At 42.8% G+C, this 17,312-nt stretch overlaps 2 protein-coding genes across 2 annotated transcripts in view; one reads left to right on the top strand and one right to left on the bottom strand.

Annotated features, from left to right (window-relative positions):
* Positions 1–2,609, top strand: part of LOC121866556 (blastula protease 10-like) — a gene marked incomplete at its 3' end in the record, with an annotated part of 22,515 nt that extends 19,906 nt beyond the window's left edge. Inside the window, exons 2-7 of the mRNA XM_042366322.1 lie at positions 179–354; positions 960–1,094; positions 1,202–1,282; positions 1,503–1,650; positions 1,900–2,037; positions 2,576–2,609. Coding sequence (XP_042222256.1) covers positions 179–354; positions 960–1,094; positions 1,202–1,282; positions 1,503–1,650; positions 1,900–2,037; positions 2,576–2,609 — 712 coding nt within the window. The remainder of the gene's footprint in view (positions 1–178; positions 355–959; positions 1,095–1,201; positions 1,283–1,502; positions 1,651–1,899; positions 2,038–2,575) is intronic.
* Positions 2,610–6,670: 4,061 nt separating this feature from the next.
* Positions 6,671–16,611, bottom strand: LOC121866515. Its single transcript, XM_042366276.1, has 2 exons — positions 16,242–16,611; positions 6,671–8,458 (listed from the first exon to the last, which is right to left on the bottom strand). Exons 1-2 carry the CDS (start codon positions 16,248–16,250, stop codon positions 7,943–7,945), a joined length of 525 nt encoding a protein of 174 aa, XP_042222210.1. The 5' UTR covers positions 16,251–16,611; the 3' UTR covers positions 6,671–7,942.
* Positions 16,612–17,312: the final 701 nt, after the last annotated feature.

The raw sequence follows: 17,312 nt of genomic DNA on the forward strand, positions 1-17,312 counted from the left end.
ACTACTGCTACTGTCGACAAGAATGATAGGATGGTCTTAAAGGTGCACAGTGGGACCTCCATTTAAGGTCTTGTCTCTTCATAATCCTCTAGATGGGGTTTTTCACATCTAACAGAACCTCCATATAACGGACTTTCCTCTCCATATTGTCCGTTAAATAGAGGTTTTATTAATACAGATATGTGACCCCGTATGTCTTTGCTGACCTTCTGTTTGTCACTGTGCAGTACTTCACCGACAACGGGGACCCAACCATTGTCACCAACGATCCATCGTACCAAGGACTGATAGGCCAACGGGAGGGCCTCTCTCACTATGACAAGCTGTTGGCCAACCGCATGTATAGCTGTATTGGTGAGTGGTGTTAGATCTCTTGTGTACACTGGTAGTTTTCGTGTGTGAACTGCTCTGTGTGTGTGTGTGTGTGTGTGTGTGTGTGTACTGCTCTGTGTGTGTCTGTGTGTACCGCTCTGTGTGTGTGTGTGTGTGTCTATATGGTCAGCATGCTCGCCTCGCAAGCGAATGGACCCGGGTTCGATCCCCGGGCAAGGTGAAACTATGGGCAAGATTCTTTACTCCATTTGCCTCTCTGTCTACCCAGCAGTAATTGGGAACCTGGATGTTAATCGATGCACGGATCGTATTCCAGGGTAATGGTTAGCCAGTGCAGTTGATGAGTTGTCCGGTCTTCTCGGACTATTCCTTGACACCGGGTCATGCAGCTCGTTAACTCAGGGTGTGGTTGTTGTTTTGGCGACAGCTTCTACACCTTAAACAAATTCACGTCTAGGTGGCCTTAGGGCCGGCCATCCTCGATTTCGAGGAGCTTCCATTATTATTTATATTTTATATGTATATGTGTGTATGTATGTGTTGTGCTCTGTATCGTCTTGGATATAACTTATAAATCATAAACCCATGAAAATGTATTAACCTGAGTCGTGTTTTGGTGGGCACAGATAAATGGCTGGTGGTGTGTGGGTTATCATCAGACCCGTGTCAGAATTTGGGTTATACCGGCGCTGACTGTTCCTGTGTCTGTCCACCTCACACTGATGGCGTTTACTGTGAAAGCGTCATTGGTAGTTATTACGGTAAGTTAAGCGTTTGTGTATAATATAATTGGTTTGGTGATGCACTGTCTACTAACACTCATCTACCTAACCTAATGTAACCTAACCACGAAATTTTCTCTCTATAGATGAAAAGATAGATAACTGCTCGCAAGTTATCACTGAGGAAGGAAACATCACATCACCTGACTTCCCCGGCTATGTCTCAGGTAAAGTGGTGAGAGAGAGAGAGAGAGAGAGAGAGAGAGAGAGAGAGAGAGAGAGAGAGAGAGAGAGAGGCAATGTATTACTTTATAAAGCCACAAGATCTCACCAGATACTTATATTTATTATGGATTATTGACAGAAGTTGGGTTATAGACAGTATATGACAGACAGGCAGGTGAGGGAGAAGATACTTGACATTTTATTTTTTTTCCTCCTCGCCAGGTTTGGATTGTCCCTACCAGATCATCGCTCCAGTCTGCCACGTCGTTCAAATCGTCTTTACCCAGTTTCATTTGTATAGACGGGACAATAATCGATGTTACTTTGATTACTTAATAATTATGATTGATGGTCCCAGCTCCTCTGAAGCGTGAGTATAGTGTGTGTGTGTGGTGACGTTGAGATATTTAGTAGGTGTAAAAGTCCACAATTAATAAGACATTAGTGATGTTTTTTTTATCACACACACACACACGGTGGGGCGGGGCTCCAAACACCGTATCGTGTCAAGCTATAATACACGCACTAAATAACCCATAGAAATAATAGTATAATAATAAGTTCCAGTGATAAGAGAGGTCCATGGTTGTCTAATTCAGGGTGTCACTCCTTTCTTCAGGTACTGCGACCAAGAGATTGCCGTCGGCACCTCATTCACTTCTGTTGGGCAGGAGTTGAACCTCTTTTTCCAGACCCGTACCAACTATTATGAAGGCTGGAGTGCTGAAGTGACCTTTATACCCGTACCAGGATGCGAGTAAGTATGAAATCATTTCTTTTTATCAGCAGCCAATCTACACCCCCCCTGTCATATATATATATATGACAGGTGGTTTATTTTTATATCGTGTGTGCGTGTGTGGCGACCTGTGGTATAATGGTCAGCATGCTTGCCTCACAAGCGAGCGGTCCCGGGCAGGGTGAAACTATGGGCAAGTTTCTTAACGCCATTTGCCTCTGACACTGGGTCATGCAACTCGTTAACTCAGGGTGTGGTTGTTGTGTTGGCGATAGCTTCTACACCTTAAACAAATTCACGCCTGTGGCCCATGGGCCGGCCATCCTCGTTACACGAGGGGCAACCATTATGTGTGTGAGTGTGTTTTAATTTGGCAATACATAAAAAAATACAGGTTTCCCTTTTCTCTTAATCCAGAAGCCAATTTTGTATGCTATCAGAAATTGGAAATGTGGATCAGAGAGTGTAATTAATTGGTTATATAGATTCAGCACGTTCTGAATGTACACAATAAAACTCCAACCTAACCTAACACATCTTGTTCTTATAATTTCAGCCCCAGCACCTCCACTACCACCACCACCACCACCACCACCACCACCACCACCACCACCACCACCACCACCACCACCCCCACCACCACCCCCACCGATGTTACTTGTAGGTAAGGACGGCACAGGAAGAGAGGAGGGCTTAAGCGATCGACCAAGCTAAACCGTAATAAACACTCCCTCCACCACAAGACACTCTAAACCTGTTCGACTTTGCCGCTGACGAATGTGGAAGATTAATTTACTTACTCGAAAGCACCATTCTGAACACCCAATCAAGTACCGACTGCCGTTCTCAGCTGGTCTAATGCACGTGTGAAGTTTTCGTGTGTTCAGTTTTTTCATCACTTCTTTCTTGAGTAAACGTTAAGGTTCTGTATACATTTATAACGATAATGAAAAATAAATTGGGTTAAATATTGAAAAAAAAAATGAAAATGAGGATAATATTGAGCGTTTATTGGCAAGAGTTTCGTCAGTTTATACAGTAGGCTGGGGGCGATGGATGGTTAAAACTGAGAAATATTTTACCTTTCAGCTTGGCATAGTTATCACTGGATTGTGATTGCAGTCGTTAATGTTTATAAGGTAAAAGAATTTACTGTACTATATAGGGTAAATATAAATGAACTTTACTGTATTTATTACTAATGTGTACTGCATCGAGTGTCAACACCCTGACAATGCGAGTGTGGGGACCCTGGAACAACGGTTATGTAATATCATGCTTAAGAATATTGTATATGCAGAACGTCATCAAACTGTATTATATAAACTAACAGACGAAATTTATTGGCTCTTTTCTTCGATCAAAAGTTTGCTTTCAATATCATCGAAAATTGTATCATTCAAATACATTGTATTCTCTTGACTTGGTAAGCGTTTTATTTTCGTCATTGAGTTGAGAAAATAGAAAAGAAGTTGACACCAGTTGAGGGAGATGGGCAAGGTGAAACTATGGCCAAGATTCTTTACGCCATTTGCCTCTCTACCCAGCAATAATTGGGAACCTGGATGTTAATCGATTTGCGGATCGTATTCCGGGTTAATGGTTAGCCAGTGCAGTTGACGAGTTGTCCGGTCTTCTCGGACTATTCCTTGACACTGGGTCAAGCAGCTCGTTAACTCAGGGTGTGGTTGTTGTGTTGGCGACAGCTTCTACACCAACTTCCTAGACAAATTCTTTTCAGGATAATAATTACAGTCTAAAATATACAACAGACAATAATTTAAATACCAACATCAGATTCTCTGATAATTGGGAATAAAAATTGTCTAACTTCAGTATCAGTTGAAACTCAGGGCGTCCCTAAGGACGATGTTAGGGATTCGTCACTTCTACTGGCAGACTCCACACTCACTTATTTGACACGTTTTATAAACAGTAAATACAGTTGAAGCTTTCAACATCACTCATGAGGGATCTTGAAGGTTTCATCTGTAATGAGACATATCTAATTTGACATAAAATATACACATTCAGTTGCAATTTCAAATTTCATAACACGAGATGAGATACTAAGGAATATCAGAGTCTCGGTACTACATTGAGAGAAAACGGAGGCCTCAGGCGATGAGAACATGAACTTCTCATCTGGGGGACTCAATAATGAAGTTATATCTACCTGTTTTGGGGGGGGGCTAATGAGCATAAAATGAACCGTCTGATTTTACGTTAACTAACATGTACGACCGTGGTCAGTACAGCAGTGGTGATGGTAATAGTAGTAGTTGTGGTAGTAGTAGTAATTCTGGCATAAGTAGTAGACTAGTAGTAGCAATAGTTCTTATGGTGGTAGTAATAGCAACAGAGGCAGTAGTGATGGTGGTTTTGATAATAGTACCAGTGATAATACAGTAGTAGTATTAACATAAATAGTAGTATACTTAGTAGAAGTAGTAGTAGTAGTAGAAGTAGTCGGAGTATCCCATTTTGCATCATACTTAGACAACTGAAAATCAACAATATCTGAAAGAAACTTTATTGGAGCCATTTGGGTAGATTTGTGACACATTTATAGAAAATTAAATGTCATAGTGCTATAATATTTTCTGATCAAGGAACACAACTCTAATTACAAACTGCAGCTGACAATCTAACTCACACACACACACACATCTGACTGGTTCACTGAATGGTTAGGTTATAGATTTCACTACAATTACGTACAGTTGAAGCTTTCAATATACGTATTACTGTGTTGATCTTCAATACTTCAGCTGGAACCAAGGATACACATCTTAAGACTACATTATGAATTCAAAAGTATTCTTGACTTTACATACAACATACATTTCAGGGAGAGAATGGATAAGTTAGGACATACAAGAGAAAATGGACAATTTTAGGGGATGACTGAAGAAAGAATTCAATTTTTTTTATTGATTGTTGAGCGTAATTAAGTTATTTTATCCAAAGGTAACTAATGTGTAACAATTAGTGGTGGTGGTGGGGGAGTAAATTGGAGGCTTGGTGTAGCTAAGAGCGACACTACTTCTTAAAATAAACATACAGTATTATCCACTAACACGCTGCGGAATCTGGCGGCTTTAAATATGACCAAATAATTCGTTCTTGTTTATCCAAAAAATATTTTAACCCAGACTTGTTTAAACGAGATAAGTACATAAACAAATAGTCTAAATACAAATGATTTTGTTCCATCGTCGACCCGGCGCCATAACTTAATTTGCTCTTCAAACTGACATTCGAGTCCATTTTCTTCTGTCTCAGTTCAGTCTTGCATCGTGTTCCGTAAACTAGATGACAATATGAACTTTATATATATTCCACCAGTAACTCCCGCATTGTTATTTTTTGAAGATAATATTTGGGTGTAACTGAGAAACACACTCACTTATTAATTACCACATAATTAAAGAAACCAAAATTAACATAAAAAACGTCAACACGTATATTCAAATGAGAAAGAGGGAACATTCTTCTGTCATGTGGTAGAGATGGGTGCAGCTTTTTCATACGACACGTGTTGTGTTATACGGAGGAAAACTTCCTCTCACACTAGGCTTCAACAGGGTGTATGTTCGTAAGTCACCTTAACCCCTCAACTCAGACGATCTCACCCATCGTCTCACCCATCGCGCTTCTGAAAATTTATCAAGTATTCCATTCCTTTAATCACCCTCTTGTAGCCTCAAGTATGTTAAATATCGCACTTTTATTTGTGATAAGTAGTTGTGACGCCATTTTGAATTGGCCAGTATGTTATATAGAAAGATGAAATGAGGCAAATGTACTTGGTAACTTATGAACTTGATTTACGGTTAAATATTTGGGTAATTGTAAAGTTTAGTGGTTTTAGTTTTTTCTTTAGGATTTATGTTTTTTTTTGTCTTATACCTATAATTGTACCAGATTGTAGAGGATTGTTAAAGTTGGTGGAATTTTAAAACACACTCAGTATATGTTCTAATGCATTCTCACATTTTATTTCATCATGATTAATAAAATAGTGACTTTAAATGTTCCAAATACCAATATTTGTACCTACGTGAGTAAATAATGAATGTTAAGCTGATGTGATGTCCTATTTGCTACTCTGAATGATGTTATAATGTGGGTAATTTTGAAGGTAAAACATATGGCAATACGGTAGTTTAGAAACGTGACTCCGGCGGGCCTTGTTTCCTGTAACCCACACCCAGAATTTCCTTACCCAATTTTTTCCCTTGGTTGTTGCTCCGGTGGAGTTTAGGTACAACCAGTGTTTGTTAGGTTAGGGTTAGCTAAGTTAGGTCAGGTTAGGTTACATATTATTAGATGGAATATTCGAACCTAATCGTTGGACTTACCCAGGTTTTTTATCAGAAGTTTTTCTGTTAACGAATTTGAAATACAGTACGTATATAAACAGTACAGGGTGTTTCAAAAGTACGTTTCATAATTCTGTCTATGGGGAGGGGGTGTAATGCCGAGACATCAATCACAGTACCGTCTTCATATCTGAGGGTTGGCGACCACAGTCCTCCACTCTAAACATTCTCGGGCTGTTTTTCCTTCAACACCTTATAGTTTCAAAGTTACAACGCATGAAAATTGGGGTTAAAATGTGATAAAATATCTATGAAGTATCAATGAAATAATAGCCAGTGTTGCTAGTACAGTTTATTTACAATCCTATACAATCTCATATGGATTTTACAGGATATGTTCAAAGTTCCGGCGGTCTTCCTAAATCTTATACCACTTACTTTAAATAGGGTTTTGATATGTTATGTTTTATGTCTATAGACTTGTGGCAGTCCTCCTCTACCCAGTATTGTGTTACAACTCCGTAACTGTGTGGTGTTGACACTGTGGATACGAACTTATTTAGTATTATACAAGTCTCTGGAGTACATTCTTAGTATTATGAAGCGTATGTAGGGCTATTTGTTTTATCTCTCTAAGTGTTTTTTGTTTTGTTTTTGCTTTTGTAGTTTGTTGACAGGCTGTGGAAAGTAACGTTTTAAGGTGACAGTACACTTTATTACTGATCTGCCGTAGGTTAACATTTCAATTAAGTTTATAAACATAATCTTAAATTCAGAGTGTTATTGAAAATAAAATATATTGAGACATTATTAAACATTTTAGAGAACATTAGTAAAAGCAATGTTGGAGAGGGTGTGTTTGGGCAAATAAGTCTCAGTTCTAAAGGGGCCCCAGTGATAAAGGGGCCCCAGTGATAAAGGGGCCCTAGTGATAAGGGTGCCCCAGTGATAAAGGGGCCCTAGTGATAAGGGTGCCCCAGTGATAAGGGGCCCCAGTGATAAGGGTGCCCCAGTGATAAGAGTGCCCCAGTGATAAGGAGCCCCGGTGATAAGAGACCCCAGTGCTAAATGGGCCCCAGTACTAAAAGGGCCCCAGTGCTAAAGGGGCCCCAATGCTAAAGGGGCCCAAGTCCTAGAGGGGCCCAGAGTTAAAGGGGCCCCAGTCCTAGAAGGGTCTTAGTGCTAGAAGGCCCCCAGTACAGAGGGGTTTCAGTCCTAGTAGTTAGGTTGGGACTTAGTAGGACTGGGATTCATTTGACTCGCAACCTTAAAAATGTGAGTGTTGTTGAGTGACAATAATGGCTGTCCACCGCTGCTGCCCGTGGACACGTTCCCTACAGTACTGGCGAGCGGAGTAAAATATTTAGTCTGTTATAGAAAAAAATAAATAAAGGATGAGGTCACGGGAATGCTTCTTGTAAGTTGTGGGTTACTGACTGCCTCAGACAATGCCTTATTATTATTGATATATCCAAGACACATGAGCTTCGTCTCTCCACTTGGGATGTTCAAGACGTTGGCTGAACTGGTAACGACGAGGGAGTGAGGCAGGGTAGTCTGGGTGGTGGGAGGGATGAGTTCTTGGTAGGTGTCGAGGGCTACTGGGAGTACTGGGAAGACCTCTGTCGCATCACCGCGCCCCTCCTTGCAGCGTTCCAGCACACCAGTTCGAAGGGTCCAAATCGACAAGCAGCCGGTCGTCGTCCGGAGCGACGCTCCATGGCGGCAAAGAAATCCTGCTTCTTTTTTTTGGGAACGAAGGGTCTCAGTCCACGAGCCATAGATTGAATGAGGTCAACCACCGATCCGAGACGACGGGGAGGCTGCCCCTTAGCCAAACCGAGCGTGACATCCTCATCACCCTCTCCTGCTTCCTCGCTGAGAGGAAGGGCCATGGCTAGCGTATCCTGGGGGTCCCAAGCTGCCTCTTCCTCCTCAGGCGCAGGCCAGTGCCGGTCAGGGTGCCAGGCTTGGCTCATCCAGACTCCAGTGTCGGCACTAGCGGCGGGCCTCACGTGCTGCAGGTTGGACAGCCACGAGTCATCACTGGTGGCCGGCTGCTCTACCGCCATACTTAGCGCCACCATTACCGCCATCACCACCGTGTACGTCGCCTGCAACACATCATTATTAGTACTATGATCAAACACCATTACTCATGATAATAACATAATCAGGTCAGCCACAACAACACGGTAAGATATATGCTTAACCCCTTGACTAATGCCAGGCGATTTTATACAGCACAGAAAGGATTAATAAACTACATCCACTAATGCTTCTCCCAGAACATGATCCGGTCTTGAACAATTTAACAGTGATGGTTTAATTCCTATTTACTACATGATCAACGTTAGTGATCCAGAATATCTAAAATGTCAGCTTTAAATGGTTCATAATCATTACATATATAGAACAACATCAAGTAGTGTAATGTCCCGGGTAAATAGTGTTGGTCACGAGTGTCACAGATACCTGCCCAATGTTATTTCCAACTCATGATCACTCTCTTGTCCTCTCAAGTGGTTATGTTCAGTGCTGTTAGGTTAACTTAGCCATGGTTTGAGCTAGGTTAGGCTAGGCTAGGCTATAGGTTTAACCTACACTGGTCCCGTTACATTAGATTCAAAGTCTGGGAACAATATATAAACCTTATCCATAGCCTAGTAATGTGAGCCTGTCGACACCACCTTGATATATATAATAGTCATGCATCTCTTTCCCTCTGCCTGTCTGCAAGGATTTTAAGCGTCACTTTTATGGATAATTTCTGTGTCTCTTGTGCATCTATATATCAATAATGTGTGGTATGGATAAAGGAGTACAATAAATCTAAAAATGAAAAGGAGGGGGGTGTTAAATAATTAGTGTGTGAAGGAAGGAAAACAAACAGTCGAAATAGCCAAGAGCGTTGATACACGTTTTCTGTTTTATGTGTTAAGGAAAACGGAGCGAATCTAACGCATTTGAGCTCCCCACCTGAGACCTCCCATTGTAGGTACATACTGTAGGATCTCTTGCCCATGCCTCTTGTTCCTCCTCCTCCTCCTCCTCCTCGTCCTTCTTCTCCTCTTTCTCCTTTTCCACTTATTCCTCTTACACCTCCTTTGACCCCATCCCACACACAGACACTGAAAGCTGACAGGCGTTTCATTGCAGATACCCGCACTCTCACACCGTCCCAGCGTCTTCACATTCGACCAGCGGGAATCCTCTTTCTCTCCTGCCAAATCTTTTCCTTTCAAATCATTCTAAAGCAAATCGTGTGGGAGCTGCTTGTTTGATCAAAGGAGAATCACATTTTCTCTTCTGACATACTGTATACCATGTTGCTATATGATTCTACGATGACTGCCCGTGTGCAAGTCTGTGTGATATGTTGGAGCAAATTGTGTAAGCGCAGTGTACCCAAGTCATGTTTCTGTTTTTACTATAAGTATAAACTCACCTGGGTTATAGGTAAATCAAGTTAGACATTTTATAAGGAAGGCATTTTGTAAGACATTTTGCAGAACGATACGATGGCTGACTGTTATTTTATTTTTTCCCCAGGAGGATGCGAAGGTTGTTAGGTGATTAATGAAGTCGATTCTTTCGTCGGCAAATTATTTTTTCCTTTAGAGGCGATGATGTCCCAGCTGAAGTATAGTGTGTGGTGACAGTATATTGTGTGGTGACAGTATATTGTGTGGTGACAGTATAGTGTGTGGTGACAGTATAGTGTGTGGTTACAGTATAGTGTGTGGTGACAGTATAGTGTGTGGTGACAGTATAGTGTGTGGTGACAGTATATTGTGTGGTGACAGTATAGTGTGTGGTGACAGTATATTGTGTGGTGACAGTATATTGTGTGGTGACAGTATAGTGTGTGGTGACAGTATAGTGTGTGGTGACAGTATAGTGTGTGGTGACAGTATAGTGTGTGGTGACAGTATAGTGTGTGGTGACAGTATAGTGTGTGGTGACAGTATAGTGTGTGGTGACAGTATATTGTGTGGTGACAGTATAGTGTGTGGTGACAGTATGGTGACAGTGTGTGGTGACAGTATAGTGTGGTGACAGTGACAGTATAGTGTATTGTGTGTGACAGTGGTGTGGAGTGACAGTGGTGACAGACATGGTGACAGTGTGTGGTGACAGTATAGTGACGTGTGGTGACAGTATAGTGTATATTGTGGTGACAGTGTGTGTAATTATGTGAGTGACAGTATATTATTATGTGGTGACAGTATAATAGTGTGGTGACAGTATATTGTGTGGTGACAGTATATTGTGTGGTGACAGTATAGTGTGTGGTGACAGTATATTGTGTGGTGACAGTATAGTGCGTGGTGACAGTATAGTGCGTGGTGACAGTATAGTGTGTGGTGACAGTATAGTGTGTGGTGACAGTATAGTGTGTGGTGACAGTATATTGTGTGGTGACAGTATAGTGTGTGGTGACAGTATAGTGTGTGGTGACAGTATATTGTGTGGTGACAGTATATTGTGTGGTGACAGTATAGTGTGTGGTGACAGTATAGTGTGTGGTGACAGTATAGTGTGTGGTGACAGTATAAAGAAGTTCAGATAATACAAGGCTCTTCAATGCTCGTAATATAACTCTCCTTCAGATAACTCCACACTTAGATGCCTGTATTGACTCCTCTTAGCGAGTCTTTGTGTGGTAAGACCTTAAGACCTACACACGACTTGAGACCATTATCTCTCCCCTTCTCTCTCTCCCCCCCTCCCCCCGTCCCCTCCCCTCCCTCCCCTCTTAGATAATGGAGTCGATGATGGCGTGGGCGGGTTTAAAGAGTGTTGGGTAGCCTCAATAAGTGAACACCAGTATAAACAGATAGATAGAGAGCTATGTTATGTTGCTACTTCCCACCTGGTATTCATCACCCTCTGCCTCGCCTACAGGTAAGAGGTCGTTGGGTCTTTTACATTATTAGTCTCAGGTTAGGTTAGGTTAGGGTTAGGTTAGGTTAAGGTTAGGTTAGGTTAAGGTTAGGTTAGGTTAAGGTTAGGTTTCCACTTCTCAACCAGAAGCCTGAAAGGTACAGTTGTTGATTATTACATCTCTTAAGTATGTCTTTCATGATGATATAGTTGCTACTGTGTACTCTAGTGGTGTGTGTGTGTGTGTGTGAGTGTGTGTGTGTGTGTGTGAGTGTGTGTGTGTGTGAGTGTGTGTGTGTGTGTGTGTGTGTGTGTGTGTGTGCTGAGTCATGCCTGGGATCACGTTTCAACTGGGTTTCCGAGTATTTCACCTCGCTGTATGGTGCCCGACACAGCAGCAGGAAAAGCCGAACCGCTGGGGAGTCAGGCGAGTTGTGATTCTTTCAAAGGTGTGGAAATGATGCTACGGGTTGCTTAATGTTCACACTACAGGATTTTGTAGCTTATTCTTGAACAGTGGGGGGGGTGAGGGAGGGTGTGGGAGGTGGTGAGGGTGGGGGGGGCTGCTGCGAGGGTGAGGGAGAATGTGAGTGGGTGAGGGAGGTGGTGGGAGGTTGATAGTAAGAGAGTGAGGGAGGGTGAGAGAGGTGGTGGGAGGGTGAGGGAGGAGGAGGTAATTAGCGAGAGAGTGAGGGAGGTGGTGGGAAGGTGTGGGAGAGGGTGAGGGTGAATGGCGGTCATTTGTGAGAGGATGGCGGTATGAGGGGGCGATAAGGATCTACGTCACCCTGTTATCTTTCTTCCTGATGGTGGGGTCACTTTACGTCGACGACACTCCACAGGTCTTAGCGAAGTTAGGCTCTACTTTGTTTGGATACCTCTCACTCATCTGTTATTGGAGGGATATATTGAAACTTTTGAGTGTATTTTGAAATTTTTAAGGGTATTTTGAAGCTTTTGAGTGCGTTTGACCTATTTTTCTTAGCGAAAGAAAATATTAAAATGAAAAGGAGAAAAAATAAAGTGTAAAGTCTACGGATATATTCAGCCACGTTTCACAACCATAGCCTCTGTGTGCTGCGTCACCCAACAATAGGTAAAATAATAGTAAATTTGTCGTAATGAAACGTATTTAGATTAATAGTGACATATAGATATACTGCGACATAAGGTTCCATGATAAATTTACCTGTAGGAGTATACCTGGAACCTACCTGGATTCCTGAGGTGTGTGTGTACGTGGCGCTGCACTCACACTCACACACACACACATACACACACACATTGCACTATACACACATACAAAAACATTAACCATAAGGTGTGTGTGTGTGTGTGTGTGTGTAATAATTAATCCTCTGGTCAGTCGCTGAAAAAATCTCTTTACGTCAAACTAGTACAGTCTTATAACACTTCCAGAACCTAAGCAAAGGGCAACGTGTGGATAGTTCTCAGGTCCTGCAGGAACTTCCATGCTCTTAATCTTCCAATGTGTTTGTGTGTGCATGTGTGTGTGTGTGTGCGTGTAGTTAGCCTGCATCACATCAATTGTTGACACCAGACTGTAAATACCAAACAAAATCTTTTAACAATTACCTTGATAGAACAGCTTTTCTATTATCACACAGCTATGCGAGATACTGCTAACACTAAATTATAAATAGTGATAAGCTGACAGCTAATATAAAAGCTTTATTGTGTTGTTTGTTTGAGCTAAAGAGAAAAATTATCGTCGCTGGGAGAGAATGTTCCCAGACACCTGATATAACTCACTTGGGTCCAGAGAATGTTCCCAGACAACTGATATAACTCACTTGGGTCCAGAGAATGTTCCCACACACCTGATATAACTCACTTGGGTCCAGAGAATGTTCCCAGACACCTGATATAACTCACTTGGGTCCAGAGAATGTTCCCAGACACCTGATATAACTCACTTGGGTCCAGAGAATGTTCCCACACACCTGATATAACTCACTTGGATCCAGAGAATGTTCCCAGACACCTGATATAACTCACTTGGGTCCAGAGAATGTTCCCACACACCTGATATAGCTCACTTGGGTCCAGAGAATGTTCCCACACACCTGATATAACTCACTTGGGTCCAGAGAATGTTCCCACACACCTGATATAACTCACTTGGATCAAGAGAATGTTCCCACACACCTGATATAACTCACTTGGATCCAGAGAATGTTCCCACACACCTGATATAACTCACTTGGGTCCAGAGAATGTTCCCACGCACCTGATATAACTCACTTGGGAGAATGTTCCCAGACACCTAATATAACTCACTTGGGTCCAGAGAATGTTCCCACACACCTGATATAACTCACTTGGGTCCAGAGAATGTTCCCAGACAACTGATATAACTCACTTGGGTCCAGAGAATGTTCCCACACACCTGATATAACTCACTTGGATCCAGAGAATGTTCCCAGACACCTAATATAACTCACTTGGGTCCAGAGAATGTTCCCACACACCTGATATAACTCACTTGGGTCCAGAGAATGTTCCCAGACAACTGATATAACTCACTTGGGTCCAGAGAATGTTCCCAGACACCTGATATAACTCACTTGGGTCCAGAGAATGTTCCCAGACACCTGATATAACTCACTTGGGTCCAGAGAATGTTCCCACACACCTGATATAACTCACACACTTCAAAATACTGCCACAGGGTCAATAATAGGAGAGGCTGTGTGTGTGTGGAGGTCCTATGTGGTGTGGCGCGACTCTCTTCTGCAGGAAGTTGTAGTAGATCACAGTCCAACTTATGAAACTCTTTTGTGTGTGTGTGTGTGACAGAAGTTTTGTTGGTTAGGTTAGGTGGTTTATATAGAGACGTTGTGATCAATGAATATAGCTTCTGGTAGCTCCACTCTTTTGATGACAGTGATGATGATGTTAATAGTATGAGGTAGTGATGATAATAATGTTAGTGTTTATATTTGGTGTTAATTTTTGTGGCGTTCTTGGTTATAATAATAATAATAATAATAATAATAATAATAATAATAATAATAATAATAATAATAATGATAATAATACTCTCTCTCTCTCTCTCTCTCTCTCTCTCTCTCTCTCTCTCTCTCTCTCTGTGTGTGTGTGTTGTGTGGCGCTAAACTCAAGATCGGTGACAACCAAAAGTGGGTCGGTTCGTGATTCCAGCCCCAAAAGTGACTTGATTATGTACACGGCAGCAGCTCCTTGTAACTCATAATAACATCATCCAAGAATTATTTAATGCCTCTGGTGAGCTGCATCAGGGGTAAGAAATAAACAAGTTATCCCTCTCGCTAACCCACCTTCCCCCTCCCCCTTCCTCCCCCCTTCCCCTTCCTCCTCCCTTCCCCTTCCTCCTCCTTCTCCCTCCTCCTTCCCATCCGTCCCTTACCCCCCCCCCACTCTACCAGGTGACTCAAACCGGTTATTTTGGGTTAATTAAGCACAGCCAGAAAGGAAACTCGAGGTAAATTTGACTCCATGTTTACATCGCTTGAAGGTCGCATGCCTAGTACAGTGTTTTAACCTCCTGTCATAGTGAAGATATACCTGGATCAAAGGTATAACGTTGGGATATTAAGACTATCCACATATCCACTTACAGAGTAGGATTAGCTTGGGTACGTTTCAGGTGCGTGTGGGTGGAGGGGGGAGAGTGGAGGGGGGAGGGTGGAGGGGGGGGGTTAATGTTTACTCTGTGGCAGCGAATGAGAGTGTCGGGAGAGTTAATCTGGCGCGTGTTCAGCAGCTGTTGATCTCCGGCCCTGTAACCTAACCTAACCTAACCTAACCTAACCTAACCTGGTAGGCTGAGGTTCTGTAGAATGGCATTTCAACATAAAAATCATGTGGGAACTGGACCATCGTCCCTAATGCCGTGGTGGGCTGATGGACGAAGTGTGGTAGTGAAGCAACTGTCTCAAACTATTACCAATAAAACGTGTGGCAAAGTTTCAAGGTCTTACACTCAAGAGTTTTTACACGACATCTTGAAATATCGAAAAAAAAGAGGAAAAAATTTATATATGTCTTAAGCACAAAATATATCACACAGAGAAAGTATACAAAATATGTCTGAAAATATCACACAGGTAAAGGCATCTGTTTAGTCAGCATCTCAAAGCCGTTCCCGGACGTGAATTTAACAAAGGAGTCACAATATGTAGGAAGCTGGAACACAAATCTACGTTATTACACTACCAGTCTCCCAAAGACGCTTCAATAAACGAAATAAAATAGGAATAATTTCTCTTTGTGATGCAGAAACGTGTTTATTAGGACGACTCAAGAATAGGGAATGATGATAGAGGATTGTGTGTTATTTATAATAAGGGTACAATGTGTTCCTGGAGATGACTGACGGGCGGAGACTCGAGGTTGAAGGAGTGAAGTACCATGCGGGGGGCTTGATGAAAAGAGAATCCTAGGAGTGTCCTCTATGGTACAGCTAGTGTTGTGTCGAGTGCCCACAACAGGAAGATGAGACACAAAGGTGGTTTTATTCCTGTGTTGCAGCGTCTGAGGATCCGGTTAGATGGAGGAGGAGGTTACAATAAGTGGAGTAGCTTGATCTCTCTTTGTTCCTCACACACGACCATAGAGTAAGGTGTTGATATGGGTACCGTGGTGATGAAGGACAACACACACACACACACACACACACACACACACACACACACACACACACACACACAGAAGCTCCTAAAAAGTATCGAACTATCTCTCACTTAACCCCATCAAGTGAGTGGTGATCGCCGCCTCCGTCACCAGTAAGGCAGCGCTGTACCGCTTACTGTAGATCATGGTTGTTGATATAACTTATTGTCGTTATATTAATAATTAACAACAGCTAATTACCACTTACCCTTGGCTACTATAACAAGAAATTATTGACAAATATTGTTTCCTATGTGAATGGGAGGATGTAAGGGCGTGAAACGTTGGTGTGTGGCGTAACACATGAAGGAGCGCCTCTGTGTAGTGGTGCCTTACCTTCCTCATGCTGGCAGTAGGGACCAGGATGGTTGGGGAGCCTCTTCGGTCGCTGGCCACACTCCCTAGTTGGCCACACACCTCCGGGAGTCTCGTCCAACTAAGTTCGTCTTAGAGTTTAACGTTATGACCTGAAGGTGCTTAGAGCGCGGGGTGAGAGGGTGGGTTGGGAGGCTCTAGACTGACGTCTTGGGACCTACGAGTATTGAAACACTGTGTGTGTGTCACCGAGTGGGTCGGGAGAGGCGGTGGTTGTCAGTCACAGTACACACTTATTAATAGAGGCGGCAGGTGTGCAGGAGGCGGCAGGTGTGCAGGAGGCGGCGGGTGGTGGTGGAGAGCGGCCGTGATGGGCGGCGGTGTGTCTCGGTAGACCACGTGGGGCGACACACACCTGCCTCGCCTTTATATCCCCCTATACTCACCCAGCCACGCATGCCCGCCTCTTCCATCCCACGCACCTACACCCCTTACACACACACACACACACACACACGTACATACGCGCGTCTACACTCACTCATTCATCACCTCCTGCCCGGGGTCCTCATTCATGGCGGGTACTGAACGCTGGGTCATAGTTAACATTATTATTATTATTATTATTATTATTATTATTATTATTATTATTATTTCAGAAAGGCGGGATATTGGGCTACCGTAACTTAACCAGGAATTCTTTATTTGTCCTCACTAAGTCATTTCCACTCTCTTACCATCTCTCCTCACCCTTCCTCCCTCCTCATTCATCCTCTATCTGGAAAAACAACAACTTTATCTTCTTCTCTTCTAATGACCTCGTCCTCTACAGCTCACTAGTCACACACACACACACACACACACACACACACACACACACACACACACACACACACACACACACACACACACACACACACACACACCTTGTTACGTCTGTCTATGAGTGTTGTTGTTTTATTTCAGCCCTGTGTTTATTTTGTTATTTTTCCCCAACTCGTGGAATATAATATGGTCTCTCTCTTGTGTTTAGTGTCCTTCTCAGGCAGTCTTCTCCAACCCTGGTAGGTGGAGGTGGTGGTTGTGGTGGTG

Source organism: Homarus americanus, unplaced genomic scaffold, assembly GCF_018991925.1.
Source record: "Homarus americanus isolate GMGI-L3 unplaced genomic scaffold, GMGI_Hamer_2.0 scaffold16430, whole genome shotgun sequence".
In the NCBI taxonomy this organism is placed as follows: Eukaryota; Metazoa; Arthropoda; class Malacostraca; order Decapoda; family Nephropidae; genus Homarus; species Homarus americanus.